We start from the raw sequence: 18,160 nt of genomic DNA, 5'->3' as shown, positions 1-18,160 counted from the left end.
TATGGGAAAAGCCTACTAAGTTTTGCGTAAAAATAATAAAATAAAAAAATTTAAATCACACATTTTTGTCTCATGAAGTTAACTTTCTTTTTTGCAAAACAAACTTAATTGTGCATGTCAGAAATCTTTTCTTGCTATTCTAAGTTTTTGTTTGACTCAAAGTTTTGCTTGTGATTCTCACATGACGTCATGGGCAGGAGCCAAAATCACAACAAAAGATTTCTGATGTGTGCAAATAAAAGTTTATGTTTGACAAATAACTTTTTTAGTTCACGAGACAAAAATTAGTTATTTAATTTTAAAAAAGTTTTTTAAACTAAACTTTTTGTTTTAAAAGAATAAATCATTACAATTCCAAAAGTTTTGATTACAGTTTTATTTTACTTAACTGAGGTTAGTTTTTTTTTTTTTCATTGAATAATTGGGAAACAAATTTAACTTCATACTCTGCGAACCAGACCCTAAACTTACTTAAAGTCTGGATTGAGTTTTTTCCCCTTCATTAATGACATACATTATATCTATCATGGTAATTCAGGGTGAGTTATTTTTAATTCTAAATGAATATCCTTGTTGGACTATTATTTAAGTGCTATTCTCTTTCAAGACATGTTTACCTAAAGCTAGAATAAATGCAATGTACATTATGCAGCAAAGGAAATTAGAAGATCAGACATAAATCCATTATGGAGATGATAAGTTTTGGACGGGCGATGTGCCTCGTACACAGGGAAGAAGCTTTTCAGTTATATAGCTTTGCTAGCAAAGTCGTAGCTAGCAGCTAGCTAATAGCACAACAACAGCAGCCTAATGTCTGTATGATAAAAATATTGAATCGATAGATAAGAACAGTTTTTCCTCACCTGGCTGTCTCCTCCCGTTCAGTAGTTCTTCAGAGAAAGGCAGACGCAGAGGCTGGTCAGTGTCTGTTGTATCTCATTACCTCTCTGCTTAAACCGCTACTCCGTGCTGAAGCAGAAACGATACAAAGTTCAATGTGGTTTTCCATCCTCTGACAAGTAGCAAGTCTACTCCACTTTATTCAACCAAAACGTTTTTTTTAATTCAAAAACTGATCTGTAATCTGGAACGTTCGCTACGTTGAGCTCCAGTTAGCCGCCTTGTCTCACTGTGCGAGAGGCAACTGCGTCATGCGTGACGGGCAAAAGGTCAAAGGTAACAAGGAGACCGGAGGGCTTATTATCTTGTACAAAAAACCCCAACAAAAAAACCCAAATAATTTTAGTACATGTTATTATGTGTCAGAAGAGGGCTTAGGAAATAATAATACCAAAAAAAATAAATAAATAAATAAAAATTGACCAAAAGGGCACTTGGGGGCAAGGAGCCAAAGGGGCAGGTGCTCAAGCACCCCCAGCCTCCCCCTCTGCATGTGCCTGCTTTGCTTCAAGAAAGATGGCAACCTACCACCGGCTCATCAGTGAGCCGGAGCTTGGCAACTTCTTTAGAAAATAGTGTTATAACTCCTGACTTTATTATTTTTTGTGTGGACGCTCAGATAGAACATGTTTCAGTTAGCAGCTCTCATGGACTCTGAGGTTCACTGTCTGGGTGTTCATAGTTTGGACAAAGCAGCCGCTAACGTTGGCTTACAATTGAAGCTTTGGGAATCCTCCGGTTGGCCAGACGTTGGAACTCTAGAGGCAATTCTATGGAGCATCGAAGAATGAGTTGTTTTGCTGAGCTGAGAATGAGAATGGCAAGCCTTGGAGATCTGCATTGGAGGCCATCTTTCCATTACCTTACATCCACCACTGCTGTCCGTCCAGAGAGGCCATTAAGGTGAGCAGTGTATGGGTATATCTGTCTGGTTTATATTGTATTTTGTGGTTGCCTAACACACTCATGAAGACATGGAAAATAGTTGTACCGAACATTAAACTGAAGAAGAAATTTGAAGAAAACTGTGACGGTACATTTTTTTAATGGCTGTTCATATCTCTAGTACAAAGCAAGGTGTTATTTAGGTTTATACTGTTATAGATTCTGTTTTCCTCTCTCTTATCTACTTACATGCACACACTGCAGCTTACATAGCCATGTTTCATGTGACTGTTGCCAGTCATAAATAACCGACCAGACTGAAATTCATGACAGTACCTTGTCATGAATTTCACACACCCTATGGATAAAAATCCACTGTGCATTCTGCACACACAAAGCTAAACTCGCGCTACAATGTTTGCCTCACTTGGGGTCACCCCTAAGGTGTGCCAAGTGTGGCTCAATGCTGGAATGTAACTGTATCTGTTCCATTTGTTTGACTTGCAAGGCTTGTAATATTTGATCATTTTTTTGGCATTAAAGCCTGTCTTTATACTTAACCAAATCTCATTATTTCTCAAGGTAATAGCACTGAAGGGATCTGGTCGGTTCCTGAAACTGGTTAATGAACCTGGGTGGTATGCAGTTTCATTAATCAAAAATAAATAAACTAGAAAAATGCCTTTAAACTTATACAGTCTTTCCAGTTATTTGCTATGTCTATCACTGATAAACATGTTTGTATGTATATAAAGTAAATATTACTATATATAATTTAAGTAGTTCTTTGTGGATGTATAGCTTGCCCACGTTAGTATGCCTGTGTTTTTGGTCTACGCTTCAACATTTGGTTACTGGTGGGTAGAGGACCCAAAAATTGTACTCAAGTAAGAACAGTAGTACTTCAACATGTTTTTAATCAAGTAAAGGTAAAAAGTAGCTGACTAAGAAATTTGTAAAAATGTATTTGGTAAAAAGTAACTGATCAAGTTATCAACTATTTAATATCTAAAAATTACACAATTAGATGGACCAAAATATAAAGTTCAGTGGAAATTCTGGTATTTTAAAGACAAAATTACAATTTTGTTCAAATAAAGTGTTACCAATAAGGGTACTGATACTTCATAATAAAATTACTTGAGTAAAAGTAAAAAGTTCAGCATAGTAAAAGTACTCCTAAAAGTACATTTGTTGTTCAAAAAGTTACTCTAGTATATGTAATTGAGCAAATGTAGTTTGCTCAATTACATATACATTTATCAGGATTTATTGTCCTGATAAACAATAAATCAATTAATCGCACGATAAATTAAAGTTATCGACCTCATTTAAATTTATTGGCTTATCGTCTCCATTGACCCCTCCCTTCCTCATTTCTGTAGAGTAATTCCCAGCTCACACTACACGATCTTAGAACTGTCCGCTGATTGTCGGCCCATTTTCAAAACCTGAGACCACACACTACCCAACAGAAATCCTACGTATATCGGGTTCGATCGTGCCGTTTGGTGTCCAACAATGGACACAAAATAATGGCTTCAAGTCCAGTTAACTCATTTTAAAACCAGGCATTAATCAATGTTTTACTACAATCTACCTGCAATGCACGTGGCTAGTGTCAGCGTGAAGTCCTGACCAAATGAATATCATTGTAACCTACTTATGTCACGTAACGATTAACAGCTTAAAAGTTACCGTATACTGTGGTAGGAATTTCGCTCTAACTCCTCTCCTGGTAATTTCTTTGGATATCCTTTGCACGAAATGTTGAATAAACATTAATGTTGTTTCCACATATCATCTCCGATGTCCGCTGCACTGTGGCTTGCGCCAAAGAAGTTCTCTATTATGTTTGGGATTCCCCTCCGTGCTGATTGCCTACCGGTCACATTCAACAGGCTGCGTTCTCGCTCCCTGTCGGGGAAACCCCTTGCTTTAGATCGGAGCGGCCACGAGGTTCTACGACTGGACCCGATCATTCGTAACACACGACACACTACAGGATGATCGGCTACGAAATCGTAAGCGACAATGTTAGAACGTTTAACATTCTAAGATTGCCGTAAGGGGAAAATCGGGTCAAAAAAACAAACAAACAAAAAAAAAAAATCGTGTAGTATGAACTGGGCTTAAGAGAGGAGTGAATTATTGCATTAGGTGGTCGGATATGCCCATCTTCTCTATCTAAATCTAATTATGACTGAAGGGCAATATAGTGTACAACAGATTTCATAATCTGTACTCTTTTGGTTGAATGTAGTTATTATTTCCACTTTGGTTTTATGTTGTTAAGTTTTTATCCAAGTGCATTTTTTGTTAACATAGACTGAGAGTTCATTTGAGTTTTGTTTAACAGTTCCAGTGTTTAGTGATTTTTTTTTTAAATAACGTGTACTTTTGGCACGATATTGCTTGGATTATTCTGTCATTTCCATTAAATCAATGTAAAAAGCTCCTCAAACAATATTATCGTTTATTGCAATAATTTTTGAGACAATTAATCGCTCAGCAAAATTTGCTATTGTGACAGGTCTAGTAGTCACTCCTAAACTCTGAACAGAACAGGAGAAGGGGCTGTTAAGGGAATAAATAAATTAGTCTTATTTTGATATGAGACAATGTTTCAATTAACAAACAAATCAGGAATAACACTCAGAATGCATTCTGTCATTATGTTTATTCAAGGATCAAGGAAAAGAATGACTGTTGAGAGTTTCACTGAGAGAGGGCCATGGCTGACATGGTGAACGGTGAGGAGAACCGTCTGCATTGTGAGCAGCACCAGTACTCCTGATGGATCTCCTTCAGGAAGAAGAAGAGATGGCCAACCTCCACAAAGAATTCAGCCAAACATCAGAGGAAAAATTCATTTTGTTGTGCTCAAACATAGCAGTCTGTTTTTTTAAACCCACCACACACATATGTTGTCTGAGTGTCCATGCGAAAAATAATAAAGTCAGGAGTTATAGCACTATTTTCTAAAGAAGTAGCCAAGCTCCAGCTCACTGATAAGCCGGTGGTAGGTTGCTATCTTTCTTGAAGCAAAGTATGGTGCAACGCTAACCAACCAATTGGGAGAAGTTGAAGCCTGATGACGTTGCCCCTCCTCATTATCATATTATCATTTACTCTTTTCCCAGTAACTGGGAAAAAGAGTAAATGAAAAAAGAAAATTCAAAAAGGATAAATGAAAAATAATAAATAGATATGGAGAATTGAAAAAGGATAAATGAAAATAGAAAATTGAAAATGGGAAAAGGATAAATTAGTAAGGAAGAAAATATGTGTAAATGAATAAATATAAATAGGAATAAAGATGCCAATTACTCATTTCCTTTTGACTTCTCTATTTATTTATTTAATTTTGGCTGAAATGGCTCTCCATAGACACGCAGATCAGTAGGCCATGCCCAGAGGCACATTGACATGTGGCAGAAGGAAGCTGGAAACAAACCCCCAACCTTCCATTCACAAGAAGACTACCCACAGAGTCACAGTCGCATATCCGTCACATGGAACTGCATGCTGGGGGAAAGTACATCTTTTACCATATTAAGACTGGCGACAGCCAACTTAAAGGGACTTTCCTGCCACCTCCTGATGCAGGACATTGTGTCTGATTCCCCATTTCACTTCTCATAACTTCAATAAAAACCATTCACATAAAGTTTAAATAACAATCTTGTTTGTTTTAGAACTTTAATTATTTAGACTTTGTTAGTACATATTAACCAATCACATTTAGTACATTCTAGAATTGATTAGATGATGTAGATAATTAATTTAAAGGCACATATATATATAAAAATATGAGATTTTGAGTAAAATTAAAAAGATAGAAACGCATAAAACTTAATTCTGGCACGAATTATTTCTAACATTACTGCCTACTGGTGCAAGACATGATTTTTGTTTTCCTATTTCTCTTCTCATAACTTGAATGAAAACAAACTAAATTTTTAAAAAACAGATTCTTGTTTGTTTTACAACTTTAAAATGTCTTAGTATATGCTAACTAACTCCATTCCACATATATTCGAATTGATTAGATTATGTAGACAATAAATTAAAAGGCATTTATATAAAAATATGAGTTTCTACATAAAATCAACTAGATGTAAATGCATAAAACTTAACTCTGCCACTAATCATTTCTATGAGTGCAACGAGATGCTCGATCCACCTCAACTAGTTCCTCCCGACGTGAAAGAGCAGCAGCTCTACTCAGTCTCTCCCAGATGACCGAGCTTCTCACCCTCAGCAGAGTCCTGGAGGGCGCATGGGAGTTCGCCCAATCAGTCCACATGTGTTTTGTGGACTTGGAGAAGGGTTAGACTGAGTCCCTTGGAAAGCCATGGAAAAGGGTAGAGGAGTTTAAGTATCTTGGGATCTTGTTCACGAATGAGGGAAAAATGGAGCAGCAGATCAACAGACGGATTGGCACAGCATCTACAGTGAAGTGGGTCCTGTACCAGTCTGTTATGGTAGCGAAGCTCTTGATTTACCGGTCAATCTACTTTCCTACCCTCATCTATGGCCATGAGCTTTGGGTCATGACCGAAAGAACGAGGTCACGGATACAAGTGGCCGAAATGAGTTTTCTCCAAAGGATGTCTGGGCTCTCCTGTGGAGATAGATTTAGGGGTTAGGGATAAAATATGATAAACTACAATGGATGAACTGAAGAGAATTTAGGACTTTAGAACAAGATATTATCTTCTGCATTGTGCTAATGCCACTCTTCTGGCTTTGTGCTTTTTAAATTTTTCTCTGTAGCTGCTGAAAAAACTTTACCGTGTGCTTTACAACATTGTTGTTACATTCATTCCGTGGGAAGTGAGGATCAAAAAAATTGAAAGTAAGTAATGTTTTTCTGCAGAGTCAAAGTGATGCTGCTATAAGTGTGTTGCCTTTTCTTCCCTTGTTTCTGTACGTTTTGTTTTAAAGGGCAGATTTATTTATAATCTAATTAGTGTTTGTTGCTATCAGGGGAAAAAATAAATTACAGTATTTGAAATGTTTTCCATAAATTTTTAATAGCATTTTTATTTTTCTTGAGGTCACTTTGGATCAGGCGTGGCCTCCTATTTTATCTTTCTTCGCTGGTTGTTTGGGATTAACATCGTCCTCACCATCATGACAGGATCTTTTGTGGTCCTACCAGAGGTCAGTGTCCATAGTCTCAGCTGAAAATGCAAATTCACATTTACATATACTGAACCAAACTTTAGCAAAGGCAAAAATAACTAGAAAGTGTGCATTTCCTGCGAAAGTGTCAATGCTGAATGCTTTTGTTGAAAATGCCAAAACGTTTGACGTTAACTGCTGAAGACTTGTAGAAATGTCAGAAATGGGCAGAAGCACCAGAACAAATTATAATCCTGCAAAGTGCTTAAATGGTATTATCATAATAGAAAAACTGTTGAAGAGGAGTAATAGCTTTTGGACAATGCAAAAATTACACCCACATAGTATTAGAAGTAATATATTGTATACAATTTAAAAACAAGCCTCATGTAAAACCTAAAATTTGAAAAGGACAGAAATTTTCCCTAATCCTTCTGATAAAAATGGTGGGTGAATGAAAGCCATACCGACATTTGTAGAGGCATTGTTTAGCATGGTGACTACAAAAAACATGTGGAAAAAGCAATGTCAAAAGCTCAAATTATTCCCAGGTGTTAAACAGCATAAAAGCTGTTAAACTGCCCAACTTCAAAATGGCCACTGCCTTGTTTCCTCCATGACACCTCTGAAACTGGATGATTGATTGCCATTAATAGGCAGGACCTGAAACATCCACTGTGAAACACAACGGACATTTTATATTGTAATTCTCAATTCTGCCAGATGATGGAGCAGTTTCCCCCATAGCATGAAAAATTAATAAAAAGCTGAATATTATAAAAAGTATGAAGGTTATGAATACCAAGAGATATAGCCGGCTTTAGGAGAGCAAGCTGAATAGTATAAAAGTTGAATGGTGAAAATAGCACAAAGTATGCAGGAGAAGAAGCGCAAAGGTTGAGACGGCCAGGTTTAAATATTCTGTGCTCCAAATTAACAGATCAGTAACACCTGTAAAGAGGAGGAGCTCAAGGGCAGACACAAAAAACACCTGCAACCCACCTCATAAGGCCCAGGGCCGTAACATCCTCTTCTAAGCAAGGTCCTTTCTATTCCTGTTTCTGTAGTCATAACTTGATTGGTCGTAGGTTATAGGAAGAGAGTAAACAGCAACATTTAGTTTATCCTCCATAGTTTTTTTTTTCTCAGATCACGTCAGAAAATTCACCACTACACCACATAGCTGAGTCTCTCTGATTGGTTGATAGTCCACATCGAGTGGCGAAAGTTGTGATTTTCCAACTCCAGCATTGGACTTGTGCCAAATGCTCAAAACACTTCAAATTATGCAGCACTGGATGCGCGAATCGCGCCGTGACGCGCCCTAGACAGGCCTCCAAATAGACTTTGAATTTAAACCAGATGTGCCTGACACGTTTGGTGTGAACGCAGCATTAGAAGAAAATATATTCCACCAAGACCAGTAAGAAAACATATTTTGTTTCAATTGTTTAACTTGAGGGGGAAAAAAGCAAAAAATTATTGTAAAATTTTTGTTCCAAAACAAATTCTGATGACATAAAATATCCCTCTTATGAGATATGCTGAAAGCTAGTTCTGATGTTGATTACATTGTCATGTTGTAGAAGGAGTGTGCCTAAGATTATAATTTAAATTTATATGAATGAAAGGCATTTATGTTAGTACTTCCCAGCCAGATCACGTAATCCTAAAGAGGTCTTTATTACATAAAACATGTCAATCAATCACTGAGTCACCCAATTTTATTTATAAAGCACCCTTCATATTAAAAGCAACTCAAAGTGCACAATAAAATCAATAAACAATTTTTATTGTTTATTGACCCACAAAAACAAACAATGGGTCTTGAGCCTGCTCTTAAAGACAGCAACATTTTCTGCGGCCCTGAGGTTTTCTGGCAGATTGTTTCACAAACGGGTTCAATAATACTGGAATGAAGCCTCACCATTCTGACTCTTGAAACTGTTAATAGTCCAGTGCCAGAGGACCTCGGAGTCCACAGAGGTTCATAAGGTAATAGCAGCTCTGCAAGGTAAGATGGTACAAAATCATTAAGACTTAAAAACCAGTAAAATAATCTTAAAATCAAGCCTGAGGGGTACTGGGAGCCACTGCAATGATTTTAAAACGGGCGTGATGTGAGCCTGTCTTCTGGTGGTGGTTAGCACTCGAGCAGCAGAGTGTAGGCTGTACAGGCTGTACAGAGTGTTTTTAGAGAAACTAGGAAGCAGGGCATTACAATAATCTACACAGCTGGAAATAAAAGCATCAGTCTCAGTATCAGAGAGAGAGAATAGGGCGAACTCTAGCTATATATTAGATTAAAAAATTCTGTTTTCACTATTTGTTTAATGTGTGGAATAACAGTGAGCTCACAGTCAAGAAGAACACCCAGGCTTCTGACTTGTTTTGAAGGTTTAAAAGTTTGTATTTTTTCAATTAGAATGTCTTTCTGATCCTCTGGTCTAATGATTAAAACTTCTGTTTTGTCCTGGTTGAGCTGGAGAAAGTTCTGTACCATCCAGGCCTTTATGTCTGAAATGTAATTAAAAAGTGCAGTGATTGGCTGGGGGTAGTCATGAGACAACGAGACATAGAGCTGAGTATCATCAGGTTCCTGATGACTCCACCAAGCGGCAAGAAATACAAATTAAAATGTAGGGGACCTAAAATAGAGCCTTGGGAGACGCCACAGTTAACATCATGGATCTGAGAGGAACACACTGACCATAAAAGTTCTATCTGTGAGATAGGAGCTGAACCACTGAAGAACAGTACCAAAAAGGCCAACCAGATGTTGCAGTGTATTTAAAAGAATTTGGTGATCCACTATATCATTATAACTAATGAAAAAAAAACTACCAAATTTTCACCAAGCATTATGTAACATATTAATTCCATCCAAATTCTGTGTAGCTTTTATTGTGATTCTAAGGACAAAGTATATGTTAGGAGTGATTGATTTAGAGTTCTGCCCTAAGCAGAGAAATAAATTAGCTCCGTTTAGCCTCTCAGTAACTTATATAACCAACATAAGTCCAAAATGATCACAGTTGATTTATGAGATGTTTGGTTGTGACTCACAGTGGAGGAGTAATCATAATGAGTAACTGTGAGGCTGAAAATTGGACTCCAGTTTCTTCTCACAACCTTACCTACAAGTCTGCAAATGCTTTTTTGTCTGTGAATAGGTGATATGATTTTTAATGTCAAAATACTTTGAGTTTTAATTAAAACAAAAACTATTTAAAAGTAGACTTTTCTGTTCCACTTTATTGTAAGGTATTACAATTTATTACCAATGTTCAAAATGTAGAGATAATTCAATTTATTTTCTTTTGTTTTTTCCCTCTGTAAACAATAATTTGTCTTTTTATAGAGCATTATTCATAGCTGAAAACTTATCCCTGGGGAATATGTTCAAACTGCAGAGAACCAAAGAGGAGGAAACATGATACTGGATTTATTGTTGTTAGTGACATGCAGACACAAGCAATTTCCAGTGACATTACTTATACTGTCATCCTTGCACTGTAATCTTATAGTTCTGTTTATCTATTTGTATCACCCAGGTTTTAATAACCTTGTTATTCTCCACATTCAAAAATTGTTGCATTTTCTATTTTTAGTGATTAAAATCATTGACCATCGAACACTAAGGAGGTTCTGTCAGTTTCCTATTTTTGTTTTTTTAATGCTGTAGATTATGTGACCAGATATGAAATGCTATATGCGTGTGGCTCAGCTAAACTTGACAATATGATGGGGCTTTTTGTAACAAATATGTCCTTTCTAGTGTATCTGTATGGTGTAAATGTTGAAGGTTTGCTGTGTTTCTTTGAGACTCCACCTGTCAGATTTTCCCTGATGCAAGTGCGATAAAATTGATCTTTTCTGCATTTATCTTATCCTGTTCCAGCTGTTGGCTGGAGCTCCATTTGGAACAACAAGAAGTAAAACTATCCCCAAAGAGCATCTTCCATCAGCCCAAGACTTGGACACCATCTGGTCTCTTGGGGCAAGCCTCTCATTCCTCTTACTGTTGGTCAATAACACACTATATATAGACACAATAGATCTTCACTTAAACATGAATTTAGTGCCTCCTTTTTTTTCCAAGGTCAGTTTAATCAATTTCTTCTACCATAAGTCACTAAGTTATGGTATGATCATTCTTTCTACATCATTCTTTTCCTTGTAGAGTTATATTTAATTTAACATGCAACATACTGTATATTAGCTGTAGTTCTCATCCCTTTTATTAGAATCATCCTCAATATATAAATTTTTATATATAACTGTATTTTGTGTATGATTCACCACAGGGTTACCTGCAGTACTCTGTTTTATTCTATGGTTATTATGGCAGCGTGAGGAAGATTGGCAGTGCTGGATACCGGCTCCCACTTGCATACTTCCTTGTTGGGATGGCTGTTTTTGCCTACAGTTTCATCATCCTGTTACGCAAGTAATGTTTATGCTATTTACTACCTATCTAAAGGTTCTTATCATGTATTTTCAGCTCCAGTCTGTCTACTCTTAAAAAAAAATTACATTTAATGTTTCCACCAGAATGGCAAAGAACTCTCGTCTGAGTCTGGCCAGTGCTTCTGATGAAAACTTCACATTCTGTTGGAGAGTTTTCTGTGCCTGGGATTACCTGATTGGTAACCCGGAAGCTGCAGAGTGCAAAGGAGCTGCAATCGTCAACAACATCAGGGTCAGTTAAACACTTACACAAAACTCTTGCAAACAATCTAACCTGGATTAAACTCAATTAATCTGAGAATTGAAATCAAAACAAATCTTGAATTTAACAAGTGGGTTGATTCATGTTGTTTTGAACAGGAAGCAATTGTTGAAGAGCAAGAAAAGAAGAAGGATACGAGCCTGTAAGTGTTTTCTGTGTATGCCTGTGTATAACCTTTTGTTTTTTGGCACTAACAAAGACTCCTCTAGTTAAATAAGAGAAAAAAGCATGAGCATGTTCCAATTTTAACAGTGTTTCTGAATCAGATTCATAGTGCCTATTATATCTGAGTGGATTCTTGGTCATGTTGGCTTTCAAGAACAGATAAAAATGTCCTTGATTGATTCTCAGTCCCCCTCAGATTATGAAAGTGAGAATAAAAATCTTTAGGTGTATTTAAACTGGTTGCCCTGAACTTTTCATGTTTATTTTAATCACTCTGTTGCAGTTCCTTTAATGGCTTAAACAAAGCTTAAATTGGGTTCATTAGGTCCAGTTAAAAATGGCCACTCCATTGCTGTCCATCACTGTTGCTGCAGCCTTTGTTACAAAGAGACAAGAAAAATCATTAGACTAGAGCGATTTTAGATCTCCCCTGTTGTATTCAGCAGTCCCAACTGGTGGGCCAGTAAATATTTTATTCACATTTTTATGTTTATTTATTTTAATTTAATTAATTTACAGAGAAGTACATTTATGTATGTCTTGATTTAAGAAGATGACTTGGCCATGATTTTTCCAGGATTGGCATTCAAACAGGGGTTTAGACAACTTTTGCTTGAATATGAGAAACTTAAATGGAAGGGCCTGCAGAGAGGCAACAAGGGGCGTAGAAGTCACCCTGCCCCTGTTACTCCTCTGAGCTTTTATTTTCTCTGGTTCTGTTTTGCCTGCTGTCATTTTCATCATTTTCTGCTCTGGCTCCTTGTGTCTTTTTAAAAAAATTTGTGCTCATCATCTTTCATTAAATATTTTCAAAATCTACACCTCCGCTGTTCTGCAGTTGAGTCTACAATAAACCTACAACACATCATGACAAAAATATTCTAAACTATTGTTTTATCATGAATACTATACTATTATTTGTTTTATTTTCAAATAAAAATAGGCAAAAAATATTTTGTTCTAAAATTATTTTTCCATTGCATTGTAATTTTTTATCTTTAGAGAGATGTCCATCTCATTTCCTGCCATAAAAACTATAAAAGCAGTACATTCTAAATCTGCCAGGGGATTTTAGGCTTAGCTTAATTTAATTTTACTGTGTAATCGCAACATAGACCAGAAAACATCTAGCACTGAGGGTTCACTGATAAAATGTACTGAATGTAAAGCTTTTTTTTTCTTTATACATTTTTGAGTTCCACTAAATTCATTTGATCAATTGTTTTTTTCTTCAGGGCAGTTCTCATCAGTCTGCGTATTTTAGCCAATATCCTGGTTTTGCTGTCACTAGCTGGGAGCATCTACATCATCTATTTTGTGGTAGACCGATCCCAGAAACTGGAGCAGGAAAAGCCAGAGCTGACGTTGTGGGAGAAGAATGAGGTACTGAAGCAAGATATATATCATAATTATTGGTATCATTTGATTACTCAACATCCAGTATAGGTAGGGACCAAATGGAAACTGGAAACAAAACTGAACAAAGGGAAAAAAGCACCCAGAGAGAGGATTGTTTCTTTTTTTCGGAGTTTTAGTCAACCTACTTGCTGACCTAACTGGGTGATTTTAGCAAACTATAGTTGTCCAGTCAGTAACACTTCTTAAAATTTCCAGGTTTCTCACTTTCTGTTGAGCGGTTGTTTTTTATTGTTTTGCTGGGTCTGGTGTAGTTTATTTTGTGAAAGGGACATATATCTTTTTTTCTTTTTATTTTAAATTGCTGTCTTATTTGTGTCCCTTCAGGTGAGTGTGGTGGTCTCACTCATCACTATGATTGCCCCTTCTGCTTTTGAGCTGGTTGCCCAGTTGGAGATGTATCACCCAAGAACCTCTCTGAGATTCCAGCTGGCCAGGTAATAATTTAATTGACCATTATCTGCATAATGTATCCTTAGTTGTGAATTCTGATAAAGTCTTGTTTTTATAATGTAATTTTCCTAGTAACATAACATTAACCAACATCAATATTTTTCACCATGGACATGTAGATTGGAATAAAGTCTGCTTCTTTTAATTTCTTTAGTTTCATTTTTATTTTTACCAAAGTCAAGCTGTTTTTTTTTTTAAATTAATCCAGCTTACGCAGTGTGTGTATCTCCCATTCACACTGTTTTGAGATCAATATTTTCTAATCCTGGTATTGCCAATTAGTTTATACCCATTATTCCACCTTAGTTTCACCCAGCTGTTCTGTATTCATTTACTGTACTCAACTGATTTCCATGTCACGTTCACATCACAACATTATTTAAGCTCCTTGGTTTCATACATTCACTGGATTCCTGTGTTAAACTTTTGTTGTTGCTCAGGTTCCTCCTTATTTTCCATGTGTTCTGTAAATTTATTAGTTTTCATCATTGACAATATCAGCCCCAGAGTATGGAAGGGCGGTACAAAAGAGCTTAGTGAAATTCTGCAGCACCTATTGAACTTTAACATGCCCCAGAGGTCATTTTCAGTACTGTGGTAGACAGTCTGTGTTGTTCCACTGCCTAAGAAAGCTTATCAGTCAGTATACAGAAACTCTGGCATGCCACATCTCAGCTAGCATTGATTGTTAAGACACCAACCCCTGAACATTGCCAAGAATGTTCAGCAGACATCAAATGAAACACCATTAAACATTCAGTGCACATTGTCTGCAGATGTTCAACCAATGTTCACTGAATGATTGCAGACAACATTTGACATTTAAAGGTGTGTAAGTTTGACGTCCAGCAGGCATCGTCTGCAAACGTTCATTAAATGTTTACAGACAACATAGCCAACCCAAACATTAATATGACCTGTAATAATGACATTAAAGACAACCAACGGAAAAGAAATTATACAAAATCACTTTATTACCTAACCCTAACCCATAGTCTAGTATGTTTCACATACTAGACATTATCAGTGAAACATTCATTGGCAAGAGTATGCAATGGGATTAATAAGACATGCAAAATAAAAATAAAATAAACATCCAGTGCTTGGAAAATATGATTATGATTAAAGGTGTAGAGTTCCCAAAACCAACTAAGAGGAGCACAACAATAAATTTTGAAGTAATATTACTGAAGTAATAAAAATCCACCCAAGGAATTACTCTGACCATGCAACACATTCTTACTCCCTACTCGTCATATATGGACGCTCGGTCAGGTTCCCTCTGAGTCGCATGTTCAGGAAACGGGTATCCTCCTCTCGTCAGTAATCGACATTCAGGCAGGGTGAATTGAATGTTGAAAAATAAGCAGCAATGAAGATAAAATTACAGCACATATTCAGAGATCTGAAGTAAAATAAACAACATTGTTAAGCATACAAATACATCAACTGTGAATGAGTTGAAGCACTTTTTATGCTTTTCAAAAAAAATTTAAAGACACATTTTCATTCCTAGGTCATCATTTTCCAATGCTTAAGGAGCTCTGTAACATTCAATGAAAACACCCTGCATCTCAATTACTGATAAGAAGGGGGTACCTGTTGCCTCAACATGTGACTCAGGGAACCTGAGCAAGCATCCATATATGACGAGTAGAGAGAGAGAATGTGTTGGACCATGAAGTACACACGATATATCAGATTTTATAGATTGTGTGCTATGTATTTACAGAGTCCTTGTTCTATATCTGGGAAACCTCTACAGCCTCATTATTGCCCTCTTGGATAAAGTCAACAGTATGAGCTCTGCTGTAAGTATTGGGATTCTATGTACCTTAATATTGGGGAATTTTTCTACCGTATGTCGAGAACATACATTTTCGATTTGAAAGCAGAATTTCATGTTTGTTCTCAAAACCTGTAACGTTTTCCCTCAAAACTTATGCTCTCTTTCAAATATTCTGTGCTCTCTCAAATCTTTGTATTCATGCTCAGATTTTCTCCTTGCAAACCCCATTAAAAACATGGTATCTTATACATATATATCATATATATCTTACCTGACATATGAATGCTTGTCTTTCTAAGTAACTGACCTATAAATTATCTGGAAATATAATTTAAAAGATACAATCCTTACCTGTTACAAAGTGGGCGGTGCAAATTCTGGCATTGTTGGTTTCTGCACCTCCTGTTTTTAGCCGTAGATTGTTGATCCACTTCTCTCATCTTTTTTGGTAAGATTTTTAAAATTAACTCTCTTGTGACCAACTACCTTCGGTACACAAAAATAACGTTTATGTTAACTTAGTTCCAGAACTATTTAATTTAGGCAAATATGTTTCTCTTTTCAATATCCCTCAAGAGATGGGGTTGGAGCATGTTAATCACATATCTAAAAGAGGCTTCAAGTACCTGGGCATCTTTATTGCCCCAATTTGAATGACTTATTCTCATCAAACTCTTCCCACTTAGTTCCTAACATCAAGAATGATTTGTCAAAATGGTCCCTTTTACCTATATAACTTCACGGTAGGGTTAATACAATTAAAATGAATATTCTCCCTCACTTAAGCTACCTGTTCCAAAATCTTCCATGTTATTTGTCTTCTACATTCTTTAAATCCCTTAATTCTCATATCTCCCATTTTGTTTGGAACAACAAACGTCAACGGTTCTTCACTTTCACTAAACCCAAATAGTTGTGAGATTTATTTCTATCCAACGTGCAGCTCTATTACCGGTCTGTAGAACTTAAAATTATGTCGGTCTGATTTTCAAGTAGAAATAACTGTTTATGGCTGTGCCATAAACAGGTTATCATGTGTCCTAGAAGGTTTAGTGCACTTCCTTTTGTAAATAACTCAAATGGATTCATTAAAGGAAAACATGGTAGTCTATAACAGTTGTCCCCAACCACTGGGCGCGGACCAATTGGTACTGGGCCGCACAAGAAATAAATATTTTCGTTTTATGTATTATCTGAGTCTGGAGGATATTTTATTTTGAAAACCCTTTAACCGGATTCTCTCGGTTACATCTTGCGCACCAATATTGAGCCCACAATGAGTAAGAAATAGATATCTTTGGAAAGTTTATTTGGAAAAGGGGAAAAAGACCAGAGACAGGAGAATGGATTTATCTTGGACCGGTCGGTGACTCCCACATTCCAAGCCCACTCTGCATAATATGCACCGACTCACTAATGAGGTAATCAAGCTTCAAACTGCTTCGCCATTACAGATCAAGCACCCTCTGCATCAGGCGTCATTGTTTCCCAGATAGGACCGTCTTGTTGCAAATAACAAGCTCAGGGCTCCCATTAATTTGTCGTCATGAGTTAAAATTTTCATGAAAGTGAAATGTTCGTTTTTGTGGTGTATCTAGATCTTATTTTAAACGTTACCATAGCGACCAGAGTCAGAGCATTATGGCAGTTATCGAGACGAGAGAAATAGAGCTTGTAAGTCTTAAGTCTGGCTCTCACGGCACGATTTTAGGATTGTCGGCCAATTCTCAAAACTTCTGTGACCACACGAGGCAATAAAAGTACAACAGATTTGATCGGTTCGTGTGTCCAGCCACATAACAGGTGCAAATCTTGCCGTATGAGCAGGCTTTAGTACAAAATAATGTTGTGTCACAACTACAATCTACCTGCAATGCATATAGCTAGTGTAAGCATCACGCCCAGACTGAATGAATAGCCTTGTGTCAAGTTAATGATAGAGTTAATACTAGAGGAATAAATTGTTAAACTTCTTTACTCGTTGTTTTCCTCTAGTCTCCCGAATCCAGAGTTCCGCATGTACACAGTGGAAACCACACAGAGAACAACCAGTCGGCATTCAACTTCAGACATATCTAGAGTTTTATTCAGACAATTAAATGCATAGAAAAAACAGATCAGCATCACACCAAAATCATCAAGAAGTCCAAACCATAAAACAGACATTAATTACCTGAGAAAAGTAGAAAAATGAACAAAATACAAAAATAAGAGAAAAAGCAAAGGAACTGCTCGTGCGGCTGCAAACAAAGTAATTCGGCTTGCTGCTGAGAAGTGGAGACTTTTATTAAGAGGTGTCGTCCTAATTTTAATATATGCATTGAAGGTGTCTCCTCTCCTAAACCTGTAAGCAGTTTCAAATTACTTAAACGGGATGGTCTAGATGATTTTGTCACCTTCTTTAAGACCTATTCAAAACCAAAGATAAAGAGAAAGAGAGAGCAAAGGTCACTCTTAAAACAGGATCTTCTCATGCCAGTTACATCTGGAGTCTCTCCCTTTCTAAACATTTGAACAAAGACGCTAGTTATCTTACGAGCCCAGATAGAGATTTATTTTTCACCTGGACCTTGCTCGTTTTCCTGCCTGAGCAATTCATCAAAAAACAGATTCCTGCTTCAACCCAAAGTGACATGGAGGCAATTTAGAATCCAGTTTTCTTATTTTAAAACGGTGATAATTTGGTAACA

At 36.7% G+C, this 18,160-nt stretch overlaps 1 protein-coding gene across 1 annotated transcript in view; it reads left to right on the top strand.

Moving 5' to 3' along the window:
• tmc3 (transmembrane channel like 3) overlaps positions 1-15,492 on the top strand; it is a gene marked incomplete at its 3' end in the record, with an annotated part of 24,543 nt that extends 9,051 nt beyond the window's left edge. The window contains exons 4-12 of the mRNA XM_015054851.1: positions 6,565-6,646; positions 6,848-6,954; positions 10,817-10,915; positions 11,223-11,365; positions 11,470-11,617; positions 11,746-11,789; positions 13,048-13,195; positions 13,556-13,665; positions 15,414-15,492. Of these exons, the coding sequence (XP_014910337.1) occupies positions 6,565-6,646; positions 6,848-6,954; positions 10,817-10,915; positions 11,223-11,365; positions 11,470-11,617; positions 11,746-11,789; positions 13,048-13,195; positions 13,556-13,665; positions 15,414-15,492 (960 nt within the window). The remainder of the gene's footprint in view (positions 1-6,564; positions 6,647-6,847; positions 6,955-10,816; positions 10,916-11,222; positions 11,366-11,469; positions 11,618-11,745; positions 11,790-13,047; positions 13,196-13,555; positions 13,666-15,413) is intronic.
• Positions 15,493-18,160: the final 2,668 nt, after the last annotated feature.

This window comes from Poecilia latipinna, unplaced genomic scaffold, assembly GCF_001443285.1.
Source record: "Poecilia latipinna isolate Pla-1442-1.1 unplaced genomic scaffold, P_latipinna-1.0 Scaffold1282, whole genome shotgun sequence".
NCBI classification, from domain to species: domain Eukaryota; kingdom Metazoa; phylum Chordata; class Actinopteri; order Cyprinodontiformes; family Poeciliidae; genus Poecilia; species Poecilia latipinna.
This window is presented reverse-complemented; position numbering and strand designations above follow the sequence as displayed.